The sequence below is a fragment of the Bombina bombina genome, chromosome 6 (genome assembly GCF_027579735.1).
Source record: "Bombina bombina isolate aBomBom1 chromosome 6, aBomBom1.pri, whole genome shotgun sequence".
Classification (NCBI taxonomy): domain Eukaryota; kingdom Metazoa; phylum Chordata; class Amphibia; order Anura; family Bombinatoridae; genus Bombina; species Bombina bombina.
Window position 1 is genome coordinate 656,892,683 of NC_069504.1, and position 15,105 is coordinate 656,907,787.

Consider the following 15,105-nt stretch of genomic DNA (forward strand, 5'->3'; position numbering starts at 1 on the left):
ACATTCCTAACGCTTGGGGAAGCCCTAGGGAGGTAAATTTCATTAAGTCTTCATATTCCGCAGTTTCCGGGAGGCCCACAATACGTATGTTATTGCGCCTGGAGCGATCTTCCATATCCTCCAGGCGCAATTGCATATTTTGAATTGCCGTGTCTTGTTTCCGGGTGGTCGCTTCTTGTGCATTTACCCGGTCTTCCAAGTCCGATATTCTATCTTCTGCTTCACCGATTTGGGCAGAAAACTGCCTGACTTCGGCGGAGAGAGTTGATAGTTCGGAGGCCATACCAGAAATTTCTTATTTGATCATTTCAAAATGAGGTGAAAATACGGCAGACAGTTGAACTGTCAAAGCCTGTATATCAAAAGAAGGAAGAGGTAAATCACTTAATGTAGAATCAAGGCTGGTGTCACTTGATTTAGATATTTTATCCTTAAGTTTGGCAGGCATTACAGGGGAGTTTTTTTTCGCCTGAGTGACAAATTTTTCCATTAATTAAAAGTGAGTCCAAAATGGTGACTAAGTTTAAAAAACGTGAACAAAATTACTGGGGCCGCGTCAGAGTGGGGCCTGTGTAGTAGAAAAAAATAAAGAGAAAAATTATGTGTATAGTTTTTTTTTTTTTTTTGTATATATTATATGTATGTGTACATACGTGATTGTGTATACAAAGAAGTGAAGTGTACCCTTTACCTAGGGTAGGAGAAAAAAGGTGAAATAGGCCTGTCAAATTAAAGAATTATCTTAAAAAAAGAATGATTCCCTCTTTTAAATTTTTCTCTATGAATATTTAGCAGTTAATAGCAGAATATAATGAAACAAAAAATTACTCTGCTGATTTCAGCGCACAACAAGGTTTCTATAGCAGGGTGAATATTATCTGGTTTGAATAAATACCACCATGGCTACATCTAACATTTTATAATCCAAGATCCCTTGTAGGATCAAAAAATAGATAAATTTGAAAGGTAATAACTGAAAATACAAGGCTATAAATCAGCTATATTCTTACTCCCTGAGGACAGGGGTGCAGAGAAAGCGTACTCCAGTTAGATACTTATTTAGAATTCAGCTAGAAAGTAATTACCAACCCAGGTCCCTATTAGTCCAGAGGTAGGCCGGACTAATATAGATACTAAGTATTATCAATATAGGTAGAACATATAAACCATCCTGTAATTAGGCTAAGTAGTCAGCCAAGATGAAATTATGAAAATTTATAAAGGTAGCCACTAACAAGTGAATATTTCTACCATAGACATGTTAATCAATACATGAAAATTTTCAATGAACCCATGAGATATTTTTAGCCTTCTTAAGGGTGTTAGTTCTAAAATTTAAAGCCCAATTAACGTTAGTAGTAAGTTACAAGGTCTCCCTCTATGATAGAAACAAACAGAGAAAAAGCACCTAGCACAGATATTTATATAAACAATTTGCTGCCTCAGGAAGAAAGCCTCTAAAGTCCTTAGATCTTTTTACAATATGACCAGGTAGATTAGAAGAAATATCCAGCAGCTCTCCTTTCTTTCTTCCTGACAAAAGTGTCCTTCTGCTAAACAAGTGCAAATGTCACATTCTAACAGGTATCTTAGGGAAGAATTTTGTCTCCAACCGATTTGCTAAGATACAAAATGTCCTGAGGACCACATGCAGGTTCCCAATTATTAGCAATGGGTGTAGTATGTTTTCTTTTGCAGGGATAGATCTTACTATGTCCCTTCTCAGCAATAAGCAAATAATCCAAGTAACTCACATTTGAACTTTCCAGATCACTCCCCTTAAATAACAGCAATAATCACCACAAGGAGAAGAAGCAAAAACGATAAGGGGAAACAAAAGAGAGCTTGTACTTGCAGCTGGAACTGTTCTCTTCAGACCAGGTGATGAAGCAGTATAGGGGACCTTTGCCGCAGATAGGGCACTTCACCTCCACTAACGGGATGCAATAGCCTGACCCTTAGCTTGACGAGATAAACCAGGACGTCATGGGTCCCTCCGCAAGGCGGCGTCTCCAACTCGCCAGCAGCAGCGTTACGCCAGCTTCCTGACACGTGTTCCCGGAAGCTGCCCCTGGTGCACTAGGTCTCCTCCTCCGGGCAGGAAACTTCTCCTCGCACGGTGACACCGGCACTTCTTGGCCGCCCAGCAGGTAGGTAGTAATATCCCCTGGTATGGTGCCTCAGCGTCTATGTAGCTGTCAGGCGCTCCATACGGACCTCCAATCCCAGCATGAAACGGGTCGACTTCCAGCCAGCAGCCTGATGATATGGCTGCGTGCACCACCACACAAAACACCCGTTTGCGAACCCCAGGTTAGATGGTGAAAAGGCTCGGGTAGTTTTTCCAGCGGTGCTCAGTCACTGCACACAGGGAGCACGCTTGTTCAGGCTCCACCCCAAATGGAAGTCTACGTATGTAATGTATATAGTGTTAGGGTCTACTTCTAGTCTTTTAAATGATTAATCAAGTTGCACAATATCCATAGTTTATAGGATGTTAGTTTGTATTATTTTCAATGCCATTGTTAAATCATAAAATAATTAACATGAATTTTACTTGTAAAGTGAATTCCACATGTTAACCCAAATCTAGAAAACTACTATCAAAACAATGTCAAATTATTAAAGAAAAGGTTTTAACTGTTTTGGTTTCTTCAAGAAACTATAGACATTTTTTCACGGATTGCAATGCCTCCTTAGGCTGCAGTATTCTCTGGTAGCAAAGTGGTTAACGTAATATGGAAGTAGCTACAGGATGTTGATTAGTTTCAAAGCACTACAAAAGTTTTTGAGTGGTTTAACAGTTGCTTTAATCGTTTTCTTTCTAGTAACGTCTAACTATTGCAATCTGTCTAAATGATTAAATACCATATTAAAATCACCTGCTACTATTACATTTGTATGTAAGAAATCATTCAGTTTACCCTTAAAGGACCAGTCAACACAGATTTACATAATCAACAAATGCAAGATAACAAGACAATGCAATAGCACTTAGTCTGAACTTCAAATGAGTAGTAGATTTTTTTTCTGATAATTTTAAAAGTTATGTCTTTTTCCACTCCCCCTGTACCATGTGACAGTCATCAGCCAATCACAAATGCATACACGTACCATGTGACAGCCATCAGCCATTCACAAATGCATACACACTTATTCTTGCACATGCTCAGTAGGAGCTGGTGACTCAAAAAGTTTAAATATAAAAAGACTGTGCACATTTAGTTAATGGAAGTAAATTGGAAAGTTGTTTAAAATGGCATGCTCTAACCGATTAATGAAAGTTTAATTTTTTATCGAGTGTCCCTTTAAGTTTTGCCCAAAAATGTACATCTGTCTTGTTAGGGCCATAGACATTACAGAGTATTAGAAGGGTATTCCTAATTACATTTTTTAGTACAATATATCTCTCCGCCGGATCAAATTCCTTATGTAAAATGTTATATTCTAAGTTCTGGTTAAATAACACTGCAACTCCCTTTTTCCTGGCTAAACAGAGGTTAGCTATAACTTCTTCAGAGAAGGCTGCAGTATTATCTGGTAGCAAAGTGGTTAAAGCAATGTGGAAGTAACTAAAGCCTGTCAATGTTTTTTAAGGGGTTAATGTCAGCTATATCAATATTGCACTACTGGGACCAAGATAAACTGGTGAGCCAAAGACAAAAGGCATATATGTGTAGCCACCAATCACCAGCTAGGTGCTAGCAGTGCATTTGGTCTGAGCCTATGTATGCATGCTTTTCAACAAATGATACCAAGAGAATACAGTCAATTTTACAACAGAGGTAAATTAAAAAGTCTCTTAAAATAACATGCTCTATCTGAACCATTAAAGGTTTAATTTTACTTTCATGTCCCTTTAGCACTAAAAAAAAACAATTTCTTGTATGAAGTCTGATGTCCTTTCAGAGACACACACATACTTTGAAACATATACTGTATTAGCCCTTTTGATGCAATGGGCAGCAACGAGGTTAAAGCAGCACTGATGTAACTAAACATTTCAATAAACTATAGGAAAAGAGACAATTAAAGAAACAGTTTGAGCTTTAGAAATGTTAAATTTCATATACTTGTGACGTTGGAAAGAAATGTGAGGATCCTAAACCCTCCCCCACACCAAAATGTGCTATTCTACAGCTCTAGAGTGGCTTTTATGGCATATATTACAAACCTCCCCCAACATTTGGGTCTGAGAATGAGGGACACAGGAGGTGTCACCATTTTGTGGGTGGAGCTGTTGGGAGGGGCGGGGTCATAGGTGGTTAGTGGGCAAGGCTGTGTGTTTTTTTTGGGTGCTCTGTGGGTGTGTCAGGGCAGTTTGTGGGTGTTTTAAATAGGGGGGGGGCTAATAGGGTGACAGTTGGGAGGTCTGATATAATTGATCCAAATGATTTTACTTAATATTCTAAACACTAACACTTACTGCAGATATTTAACATGTACAGTGCTGATTTTTTAAGGCAAAGTTAATAGTTACCATTTTAAGTTGCTCAGTATAAAGCAGATTTTTTTCCCAAGTTAAAGTGCCAGTCTACACCAGAATTTTGATTGTTTTAAAAGATAGATATTCCCTTTATTACCCATTCCCTAACTTTGCATAACCAAGTTATATTAATATACTTTTTACCTCTGTGATTACCTTGTATCTAAGCCTTTAGCAAAATGACCCCTTATTTCAGTTTTTGACATACTTGCAATTTAGCCAATCAGTGCTGACTCCTAGATAACTCTACGTGCATGAGCACAATGTTATCTATATGACACACATGAACTAACACCCTTAGTGGTGAAAAACTCATAATGCATTCAGATAAGAGGCGGCTTTCAAGGTCTAAGAAATTAGAATATGAACCTCCTAGGTTTAGCTTTCAACTAAGAATACCAAAAGAAAAAAACAAAATTGGTGATAAAAGTAAATTGGAAACTTGTTTAACCCTTTCATGACCGGGTTAAAAAGTTTACATCGAAACAGCGTTCCGATGTAGAAAAATTGAGATCACGCGATCGTGCAAAAGATTGCGAGATTTCAATTATGGGGTCTGGGGGGCGTCCCTAAGACGCTAGGAATGCCCTCCAGATCTCGATCAAATCCTGCAAGCCTAGTAGGCTTCAGGACAGCCGTTTGCAATGACGTTGTATTCCATCATAACTGCTTTAAAGCCCAGTGCCGTTGTGACGAAATACAACGGCATAACTGCATTAAAAGGTTAGAATGACATGCCCTATATCTGAATCATGAACGTTTATTCTTGACTAGACTGTCCCTTATAAATCAAGGGATTGTGGTGTGGTATGGTCCTTCAATGCATTTTTTCCTTACCTGAGAACTTTTAAGATATGATCTGGAGTCTCCAGCTTAGTATAATTTTTTAGCTAGTGATCCTTTAAAGCTGTGTGTAACCCCAGAAAAGGGTTTAAACAAAGTAGAAATACTGCTCTGGCACCTGAAGAGTACTGCTGGTACTGAGTGGAAACTGCCATGGATCCAATTCAGTGCTAGTCACACGACTCAGTTGTATGACTAGATCAGCAGAAGTTTTCCCTCGGGACCAGTAGTGCTCTGCAGGTGCCTGAGCAGTATTTCTACTATGTGTTTAACCCCTTTGCGTACATTAAACACTAAAGCTTTAAAGGGTTGCTAGTCGTGAAATTACATACTCTAACAAATTAGAGCATGTCATTTTTCAGTTATATTGGCCCTTTAAGAAAGTGGTTAATTTGGTTATGTGGCTTACAGAGGAGCTCAAAGGCAATTGGTTTGATATGGGTATGTGGTTGACAAGCAGCTTTATTGTCAGGAGCAGTCTTCTGATTTATGTGGTTTTAAGACAGAGGAGCTGCAGAGGCATGGGTCTGATGTGGGTATACAACCTAAATAAGGGCTGCAGAGGCATGGGTCTGATGTGGGTATACAACCTACATAGGGGCTGCAGAGGCATGGGTCTGATGTGGGTATACAACCTACATAGGGGCTGCAGAGGCATGGGTCTGATGTGGGTATACAACCTACATAAGGGCTGCAGAGGCATGGGTCTGATGTGGGTATACAACCTACATAAGGGCTGCAGAGACATGGGTCTGATGTGGGTATACAACCTACATAGGAGCTGCAGAGGCATGAGTCTGTGGGTATATAACCTACATAGAGGCATGGGTCTGATGTACGTATTTTACCTACATAGGAGCTGCAGAGCAGAGGTATGTGTCTGTGGGTATATAACATACATAGAGGCTGCAGAGGCATGGGTCTGTGGGTATATAACATACATAGAGGCTGCAGAGGCATGGGTCTGATGTGGGTATATAACAGATTGAGGCTGCAGAGGCATGGGTCTTAAGTACGTATTTTACCTACATAAGGGCTGCAGAGGCATGGGTCTGATGTGGGTATACAACCTACATAGGAGCTGCAGAGGCATGAGTCTGTGGGTATATAACCTACATAGAGGCATGGGTCTGATGTACGTATTTTACCTACATAGGAGCTGCAGAGCAGAGGTATGTGTCTGTGGGTATATAACATACATAGAGGCTGCAGAGGCATGGGTCTGTGGGTATATAACATACATAGAGGCTGCAGAGGCATGGGTCTGATGTGGGTATATAACATAGATTGAGGCTGCAGAGGCATGTGTCTGTGGGTATATAACATACATAGAGGCTGCAGAGGCATGGGTCTTAAGTACGTATTTTACCTACATAAGGGCTGCAGAGGCATGGGTCTGATGTGGGTATACAACCTACATAAGGGCTGCAGAGGCATGGGTCTGATGCACGTATTTTACCTACATAGGAGCTGCAGAGGCATGTGTCTGTGGGTATATAACATACATAGAGGCTGCAGAGGCATGGGTCTGATGTACGTATTTTACCTACATAGGAGCTGCAGAGGCATGCGTCTGTGGGTATATAACATACATAGAGGCTGCAGAGGCATGGGTCTGATGTACATATTTTACCTACATAGGAGCTGCAGAGGCATGGGTCTGTGGGTATATAACATACATAGAGGCTGCAGAGGCATGGGTCTGTGGGTATATAACATACATAGAGGCTGCAGAGGCATGGGTCTGATATACGTATTTTACCTACATAGGAGCTGCAGAGGCATGTGTCTGATGTACATATTTAACCTACATAGGAGCTGCAGAGACATGGGTTTGATGTGGGTATAACACACATAAGAGCTGCAAAGACATGGGTCTGATCCTATTTATGGGGCAGACAGAATGGCTACAGGGACATGTCTGAAGTAGATGTTTTACTTACAGCAGAGTGCAGAACAAGGATCTAATCCGCTGTGGGGGTAAATGAGTGAGGGCCAGATACATGATCTGAAGTCAGATTTATTTGACTTACACAAAATGTGCAAGGCCAATGGCTGAGTTTTGATGACACAGCTTATAAAGGCTCTGCTGGCAAACAGGTCTGATTTGATGCTTGACAAGGACACATAGCTTATAAAGGTTTTGTTAGTCAAGGGGTCTGACCTTAGACTTGACAAGGAAACATGGCTTATAAATGTTTAGCTGGCCAAGGTGTCCAACATGGACATATGGAACACAGGAGATGCATTTAACAGGCATATTCTACATCAGCAAAATCCAGAATTTAACCCATTTGCCTACTGCAGCTTGTTGAAGGTATATTAGCAATGTGTTTTTTTCCATTGGGATAAGCTCTTATTGCTAGTTTATCCGCCCTTTAATGTCTCCCCAAAGTTAATATTTTAGCAGCATTTACAAACTTCCCCATAAGAATGCATGGCCATACTGCTAAAGCCATGTTTATTTTGTTTTTTTTTTATCTTTAAAATAGCAAATCGACCCTTAATTTATACATATGGATGTTTTTTAGACCAGCAGAAGTGTGCTACGTATGAAATTTCTTACATGAAAAGCTTGTAAACAATTTGTACACTTGCGTGAAAGCCATTAAAATTTGTAATTTGCACTTTTACCAAGATAATTTTTTAATCTATGTATTTAAATAAAATGTGTGAAATTGTTCCCGTTTATGCAACTTATTTGAAACGGTGTGCTCAGATATACACATTTTTTCTTTCATGATTTGGATAGAACATAACATTTTCAACAACTTTCTAATATACTTCTATTATCAAATTATTTTTCTAGTTATTTGTTGAAAAGCAGAAATATAAGCTCAAGAGTGTGCACGTGTCTGTATACATTAGCAGCACTAGATGGCAAGAATATTTCCTGTCATGTACAGTGCACACTACCTACCTAGGTATCTTTTCAACAAAGAATAACATTAGAATGAACTAAATTTGATAAAAAGTAAATTGAAAAAAAATGTTAATTGTATTCTCTATATGAATCATGAAAGAATTTTTGGGTTTGTCCCTTTACGCCATTAGGATGTTGTATGCCATCCTAACCGCGTTAGGCTTTAACACATTTAGGACAGCATGGAGAATGTCCTACCATATATGGCATCCAGCAGCTTCCCCATTTGACGTAGGCATGTATAGGCCTGGGGGATGTGGCTAGCAGCATAGGCAGTCCCCCATTATCCAATCCTCGACCTTTAAAATCACACGATTGTATTTCATTTTTACTAATAGTGCTTATATTGTATAGTACTGCCACAAAGGGTTAAAGTATAGGGGAAAAGGAGAAAAAAAAAAAGTAAAAAAACTATGTATAATGAAGAACTTTATAATACAACCTGTCCTTTTAAGGCCTCTACTTATCACCAAACATTTCGGGAATGGCGAGACGGTTTTTGATTTACTGGGCAAATCAGGAGTGCAGAATTTTCTGCCCTATCAACTTAAAAAGGATAGGAAAGTCATTGGCTCACCAAATGTGTTAAAAGGGACACTGAAGCCCAAAATTTTTCTTTCGTGATTCAGATAGAGCATGCAATTTTAAGCAACTTTCTAATTTACTCCTATTATAAATGTTTCTTCGTTCTCTTGCTATCTTTATATAAAAGGCATCTAAGCTTTTTTCTTGGTTCAGCACTCTGGACAGCAGCTTTTGATTGGTGGATGAAGTTATCCACCAATCAGCAAGGACAACCTAGGTTGTTCACCAAAAATGGTCTGGCATCTAAACTTACATTCTTGCATTTCAAATAAAGATACCAAGAGAATAAAGAACATTGATAATAGGAGTAAATTAGAAAGTTGCTTAAAATTCCATGCTCTATCTGAATCACAAAAGAAAACATTTGGGTTCAGTGTCCCTTTAAGCTAGTTCCCACTTTTATATACCTTTAAATGCATTTCGACTCAAGTGATTCATTTTAACAACTATACTTGCAACAAAATAGTCCATAAAAAGCAAGTCACATTTCACAGAATATTCTTTATTAAGAACAGTCTGGAGAAAAAAATAATATAGTAACATTCCGGGTAAATCCCAAAAAAGGCTGCATTTATTGGTCTTTCAATTCCTTCAGTCTTCTGATGGCTGATTTTACAGTGACAGCAGAGGTGGTGCTAAGAGGGGGGAAAACAGAAAATAAATTACAACCAGTATATAGACATATGCAAATCAAGACAGCACACAATGGATGAAGGTATACAAATATAAGCAACACACAAGTATGAAAAATATACAAACAATATTCCTTAGGAGAATATACACACACACACACACATATACACATACACACATATACATAAATACATACTGTACATATAATTTGTAGTGACAGAAGAGAGTAGACCAGTTTTTCCTCAACTCCAGTTCGCAAGTACCCCAAACAAGCTAGAAGTTCAGGTGAAATAAGTGGATAGTTGACAGGTTAATAACCATGGTTATTTCACCAACTCCCTGGTTCAGATAACATGAAAATAAGGCATGTTAGGGGTAACTTGAGGACTGGAGTTGAGAAACAATGTAGTAGACAACTGTACATATAGTATAACATTGCTTAGTACTGAATAAGCCTAATGAAATATTTATACATATTCACACAAACTTTGGTCTGGATGTAATAGTTTATGTACATGTTATTATTTACTACGATAAATGGCCATTAACATTTTGCTTTTGGCACATAACATTTACATTATTCAGCATGAGTCTATAACTTGAAAGAAAAAATACTGCATCAGAAGTTACTATTCTTCCCACCCCAACAATATAAACGAAGAGGCACTTCATAAGAACGGAAAAATTGGGCAAAATATGTGCACTCTGCCTTAACATCTGTGTGTTAGTATAAGGGATAGAAAAATTGAAATTGAAAATGTGCATGAATATTTCTATTTAAAGTTTAAACACACCCATGCACATGTCAATGTCTGACCTTTCCCTTTACACACACCACATCTAATGCAGCCATGAATCAGATTGATCACTAAAAGATTAACTAAAAAGGGTTATCATGCATAAGAGCCCTATATTAAACATGTTTAACAATTTTGCATTAAGTTATTTCTACTGATTTTGAAGCTAACCACCACATACATCCACACTTATACCAAGTAGACGGTCCAATGTAAAATAGAAAAAAAAAAAAAAATATTCAATATCCTTAAAGGGACAATCTAGTCAGAATTAAACTATCAAAATTAGATAGGGCATCTAATTTTAAACAACTTTCCAATTTACTTTTATCATCAAATTTGCTTTTCTCTTGGTATTCTTAGTTCAAAGCTAAACCTAGGTAGGCTCATATGCTAATTTCTTAGCCCTTGAAGGCCGCCCCTTATCTGAATGCATTTTGGCAGTTTAGTTCACTGTGCCATATAGATAACATTGTGCTCACACCCGTGGCGTTACCTAGGAGTCAGCACTGGTTGGCTAAAATGTGTCAGAAGAACTGAAGGAGCAGTCTGCAGAGGCTTAGATACAAGGTAACCAGAGGTAGAAATATAGCTGCAATGCCTCTTTAGTCATAGTGCAATAATTATATGCTAATTTTTTAGAGAATGTCATTGTAGTATTACTGGACTCTGCTAGTATGTATTTAACTTCAGGGGTTAACACTTCAAGTATCACTTGGTAGCTACAGAGAACAGCCAGTCCCTAGCGAGCCAAGTTTGCACTATAATGACCCTTTAAAAAAATGCCTGCTTTAACCATGTAACTGCTGATCCATTTCCAGCAGAGCCATTTTTAGAAGCTAAAATAAATGTGAAACAAAGGTAAATAAAAGCTCAACAATGGAATATGTCCGCTCCTGAAAGAACTTTGATGTCCTGAGTCAAGGAATTCCTTGACAAAGCTGCAAGTTGGTCAGCGAAACGTACATTGGACTTTTTTACTTTGCTACGTCAAAACATGCCAGTGACTTTAGGGCGGAGTATAACTTAGCCGGTCAGGGATAGTGGTTAGTAAGAGGTTCAGTTTCTGCTCTCTATCCGGCGCTCTGGTTGACTCTGGACAGTATGTATTGACCGTTTTCCTTCGGGATCCCTTTACACTATTGTTCACTGAGAATTTGTGACGTATTTTAAATTTTTAATAAATATTTCTTACCCGATCACGATGTGGGATACTGTTTGCCTACCAGTATAAAGTAGGTGTGAGCATCATAAAGAGCTTGTATGAGCTCCAACAAATGTGAGTAATTATTTGTCCCATTTCTCACCCAGTGGGTTTACAGTGTTACACGATTTTGTGTTTCCTCTATTTTCTCATTTGAGGACCCATTGAAGACTCAAGACATCAGAAAGTTCTTTCAGGAACAGACATATCCTTCCATTATTGTTGAACTTTTATTTACCTTTGTTTCACATTTATTTTATCATTTTATTGTTGTGATTTTTTGTACACTTATTTTATATGTTTTTAGAAGCTGCTGAATGGATCAGGAGTGTCCATATAGAACCAGCAGTGCTCTGGTATTTTAGGTGCTTCAAGGGTGTTAAACACATCGCTTTGAGTGTCACTAGTGATAAAAATGACACGCTCTAAATAATTAAAAAGCATTTCATTTTATTATCATAATGGCTCTTTATAACTTAATTTTTCTGAAAGCCCACGTCAGGCACAAAAATCTTATAAAAATTAGTTCTTAAAAAAAAAAAAAAAAAAAAAAAAAAAAGATAGCCATCAAAAGGTTTTGAAGTATTCTTCACGTAGATATGAGTATAAGGTTTGACTTAAAAGGACATGAAACACTTTTCTTTTTGACCAGTTTACTTACTTATAGGTCCAGGCACCTCCAGCCACTATTTTCATGCAAGATCCACAATGCCAGATTCCAACAGCCTTTCTCTTCATCTTGGTCTAAAGAAAAAAAAACAGCTAATGAACTGACTGGCAAATATACAGACTTCAAAAAATGGACAGCAAAAGAACTGTATGGAAAGAATACCTTAAAGTAGATATTGCACACACTTTTTTTGCATAAAGACTCAGTTGACTACATGTGCAATTTAGGGCCGATCCAAATGCCGAATATGGCGGCCACAAGCCACATTCTGCAGATTTCAAAGCTTGATTCTTGTGATAGTGCAATACATTAAGGTCTGTGCAAATCCGGATGTTAGTATATTGCACTGTCACAAGGATAAATACAGCTCAGAAAATTGCCCAATGTGGCCACAATCTCCAGCATTTGGATTGACCCGAAATAATCAAATGCACACGTCTTATTGACTCCCACAAATTGTAAGTACTATTTCAGCACATGCCCTAAAAACAGTTACATTTAAAAATACCCCCTTTAACAAACAAGTACCAAGTCCCACAAATAAAATGGATAACATTTCTTTCGTCTCACAGTCCTTAAAAGGAACAGTAAACGCTTTAAGATTTTTATGTAAAATGTTTAGTTATGCACAATGATGCAACTTTGTAATATACACTTATTTTGCATATTTCATGTAATTCAACTAATTAAGGCTTTTCCAACTCAAAAAAACATGAAATGCACCCTGCTGACGACTCAAGGCTAAACATGCTACATATATTTCCCTAATTGGTTTTAAAAAGGTATACTAAACCCAAAAAATCTCTTTAATTATTCAGATAGAGCATGCAATTTTAAGAAACGTTCTAATTTACGCCTATTACTTTGTTCTTTTTATATCTTTATTTGAAAAGCAGGAATACAAAGCTTGGTAGTCAGTCCTTTTTTGGTTCAGCACCTGGGTAGCACTTGCTGATTGGTTTGCTAAATGTAGCCACCAATAAGCATGTGCTATCCAGGGTGCTGAACCTAAAATGTGCCAGATCCCAAGCTTTGCATTCCTGCTTTTCTAATAAAGATAGCAAAGGAACAAAGAAAAACAGGACTAAATTAGAAAGTTGCTTGAAATAAAAAATGCTCTAAATCATGAAAGAAAAAAAAAACTGGATTTAGTGTCCATTTAATGATAACTACAAAACAATTAACCTTGAATTAACAATGTCCGTGGCAAGCACAGATTGGTTTCTCCATAGAAGGAAAATGGCAGGTGGAGTTTTACTATTTAAAAACAATTGCAGCAAACATGATGCCAACTGCTTTAAAAATATTTAGACCCAGCTGATATGCCATTCTATAGCAACACAGCAGAAAGATATTGTAATGTGAGTGTATATTGACCAATAAAAGAAACGTTACTCAGAGGTATAAGGGGTCAATTACTTACTTTTCCACAGAAGGAGCATGTGTACTTGGCATGCTGGCTGATTTCAATTTTCTTGACCATTTTCCTTAGAGAAGCACCATAACGGGTTCCATATTTTCCCACAATACCGACCTTCTTGGTGCGCTTGGCCTAGAATAAGAAAGGGGGGGGGGGGGACCAAAACAAAAACTTATAGCCACAATGCAACATAGCCACCTACCTTGTTTAGGTAACTTATTTTTAAAATTATAAATCCCAGCAAAACTCAATAGTACTAAACATGTAAATAACTACTTATTTCGTAACAGATACGTAAACAAATAAGACACAGGAAGAGGGCTCTGCTCACATGAGATTACAATCAACAGGACTCCAAATAATTCATTTGTAACGCTCCATTAAAATATCTCAAATGGATATCAATACCAAACAATTTTAAAATGCCAGGTAAACCAGGTTTCCTGACTATTTGGTAAGCTAATCAACATTAAATTTTATAAGGTTTTAGCATTACAATATCAATCTTTGACAGAAAAAAACCCTGAAGGTTCTTTTTAATTTAACGATCAATAATGTTTATAATAACTGCTTAATAAAAGATAAAAGTGAAGAGTCTCAAGACAAATGCACTGTATTAAAAATCATCCTAATCACAACAGCTAACTGAAGTAGACGTCCACTTACAATGAATACTTATGTGACATTAATGTTGAAAGTGAAAAGTCAACTTCAACACATACAGGTTCCAGTCAAGACACATCTACCAGGCGTACTTTCATTTGGCGAGTAATAGAACACTAGATACAGGTTTTGTCTCTAAGTAGTTTTACGCAACAGAAACTTTTGTTGGTAAATAGGGGTATTAATTCAAAGAGGGATATACACCAAGATTCATATCGATAAACTAGTACACAAGTATAAGGCGAATACAGAAAAAAAACATCGATGTTAGAATGGAGATGTACTACAGGCCTGCCTAATACTACAAACATTTGCAATAACAATCTTAAGGAAACCAAAACGAATAATGTAAATTTAGACTCTCGTAGGATAAAGGGTCCAAAACCATATCGAATAAAAAATATCTTAAACCAGGATGGATGCAGATTAAGTTCAGTAAACCGGACAGCGATTAAACGCTCACCATCTTGTTTCAGGACCTGAGCGAAAAAGGGAGGAGCATCGTGCGCATGCGCAATATCAGCGTGCTGGAGGAAGTTATCATAGAGTGGAAGGGTCATTCGGTAAAAACTCGATGGTATTCAGTCCTCCCAGGGTTACCGGAGTTTTGTTATTGTGTGTGTTCACTGTTCTAGTCTGATCTCTCGCCAGGTACCATGGCGTCCGTTAATGCGATGAACAAGCAGCCCCCGATTCAGTCCACGGCCGGAGCCGTGCCTGTTCGAAATGAAAAAGGTAACTGTTCGTCTGTGAGAGTGTAATTTGTTTTTCTAGGCCGCATCCTTAAAAATAGCCCAACGTAACAGATCATTATTTCATCTCTAAATAGTTCTAAACAGTAATGGGGTATAGCGTTAAAAGTCAGTCATGCACTTCCAGAT

At 37.9% G+C, this 15,105-nt stretch overlaps 2 protein-coding genes across 2 annotated transcripts in view; one reads left to right on the plus strand and one right to left on the minus strand.

Annotated features, from left to right (window-relative positions):
* Window positions 1-9,318: 9,318 nt before the first annotated feature.
* RPL37A (ribosomal protein L37a) lies at window positions 9,319-14,762 on the minus strand. Its single transcript, XM_053717719.1, has 4 exons — window positions 14,688-14,762; window positions 13,565-13,693; window positions 12,133-12,215; window positions 9,319-9,472 (listed from the first exon to the last, which is right to left on the minus strand). The coding sequence occupies exons 1-4, from the start codon at window positions 14,688-14,690 to the stop codon at window positions 9,409-9,411; spliced, it is 279 nt and encodes a 92-aa protein (XP_053573694.1). The 5' UTR covers window positions 14,691-14,762; the 3' UTR covers window positions 9,319-9,408.
* Window positions 14,763-14,784: 22 nt separating this feature from the next.
* The window catches only part of LOC128663403 (microfibrillar-associated protein 1), a 46,467-nt gene continuing 46,146 nt past the window's right edge, over window positions 14,785-15,105 (plus strand). The window contains exon 1 of the mRNA XM_053717720.1: window positions 14,785-14,959. Within this exon, the coding sequence (XP_053573695.1) occupies window positions 14,881-14,959 (79 nt within the window). The 5' untranslated portion in view covers window positions 14,785-14,880. The remainder of the gene's footprint in view (window positions 14,960-15,105) is intronic.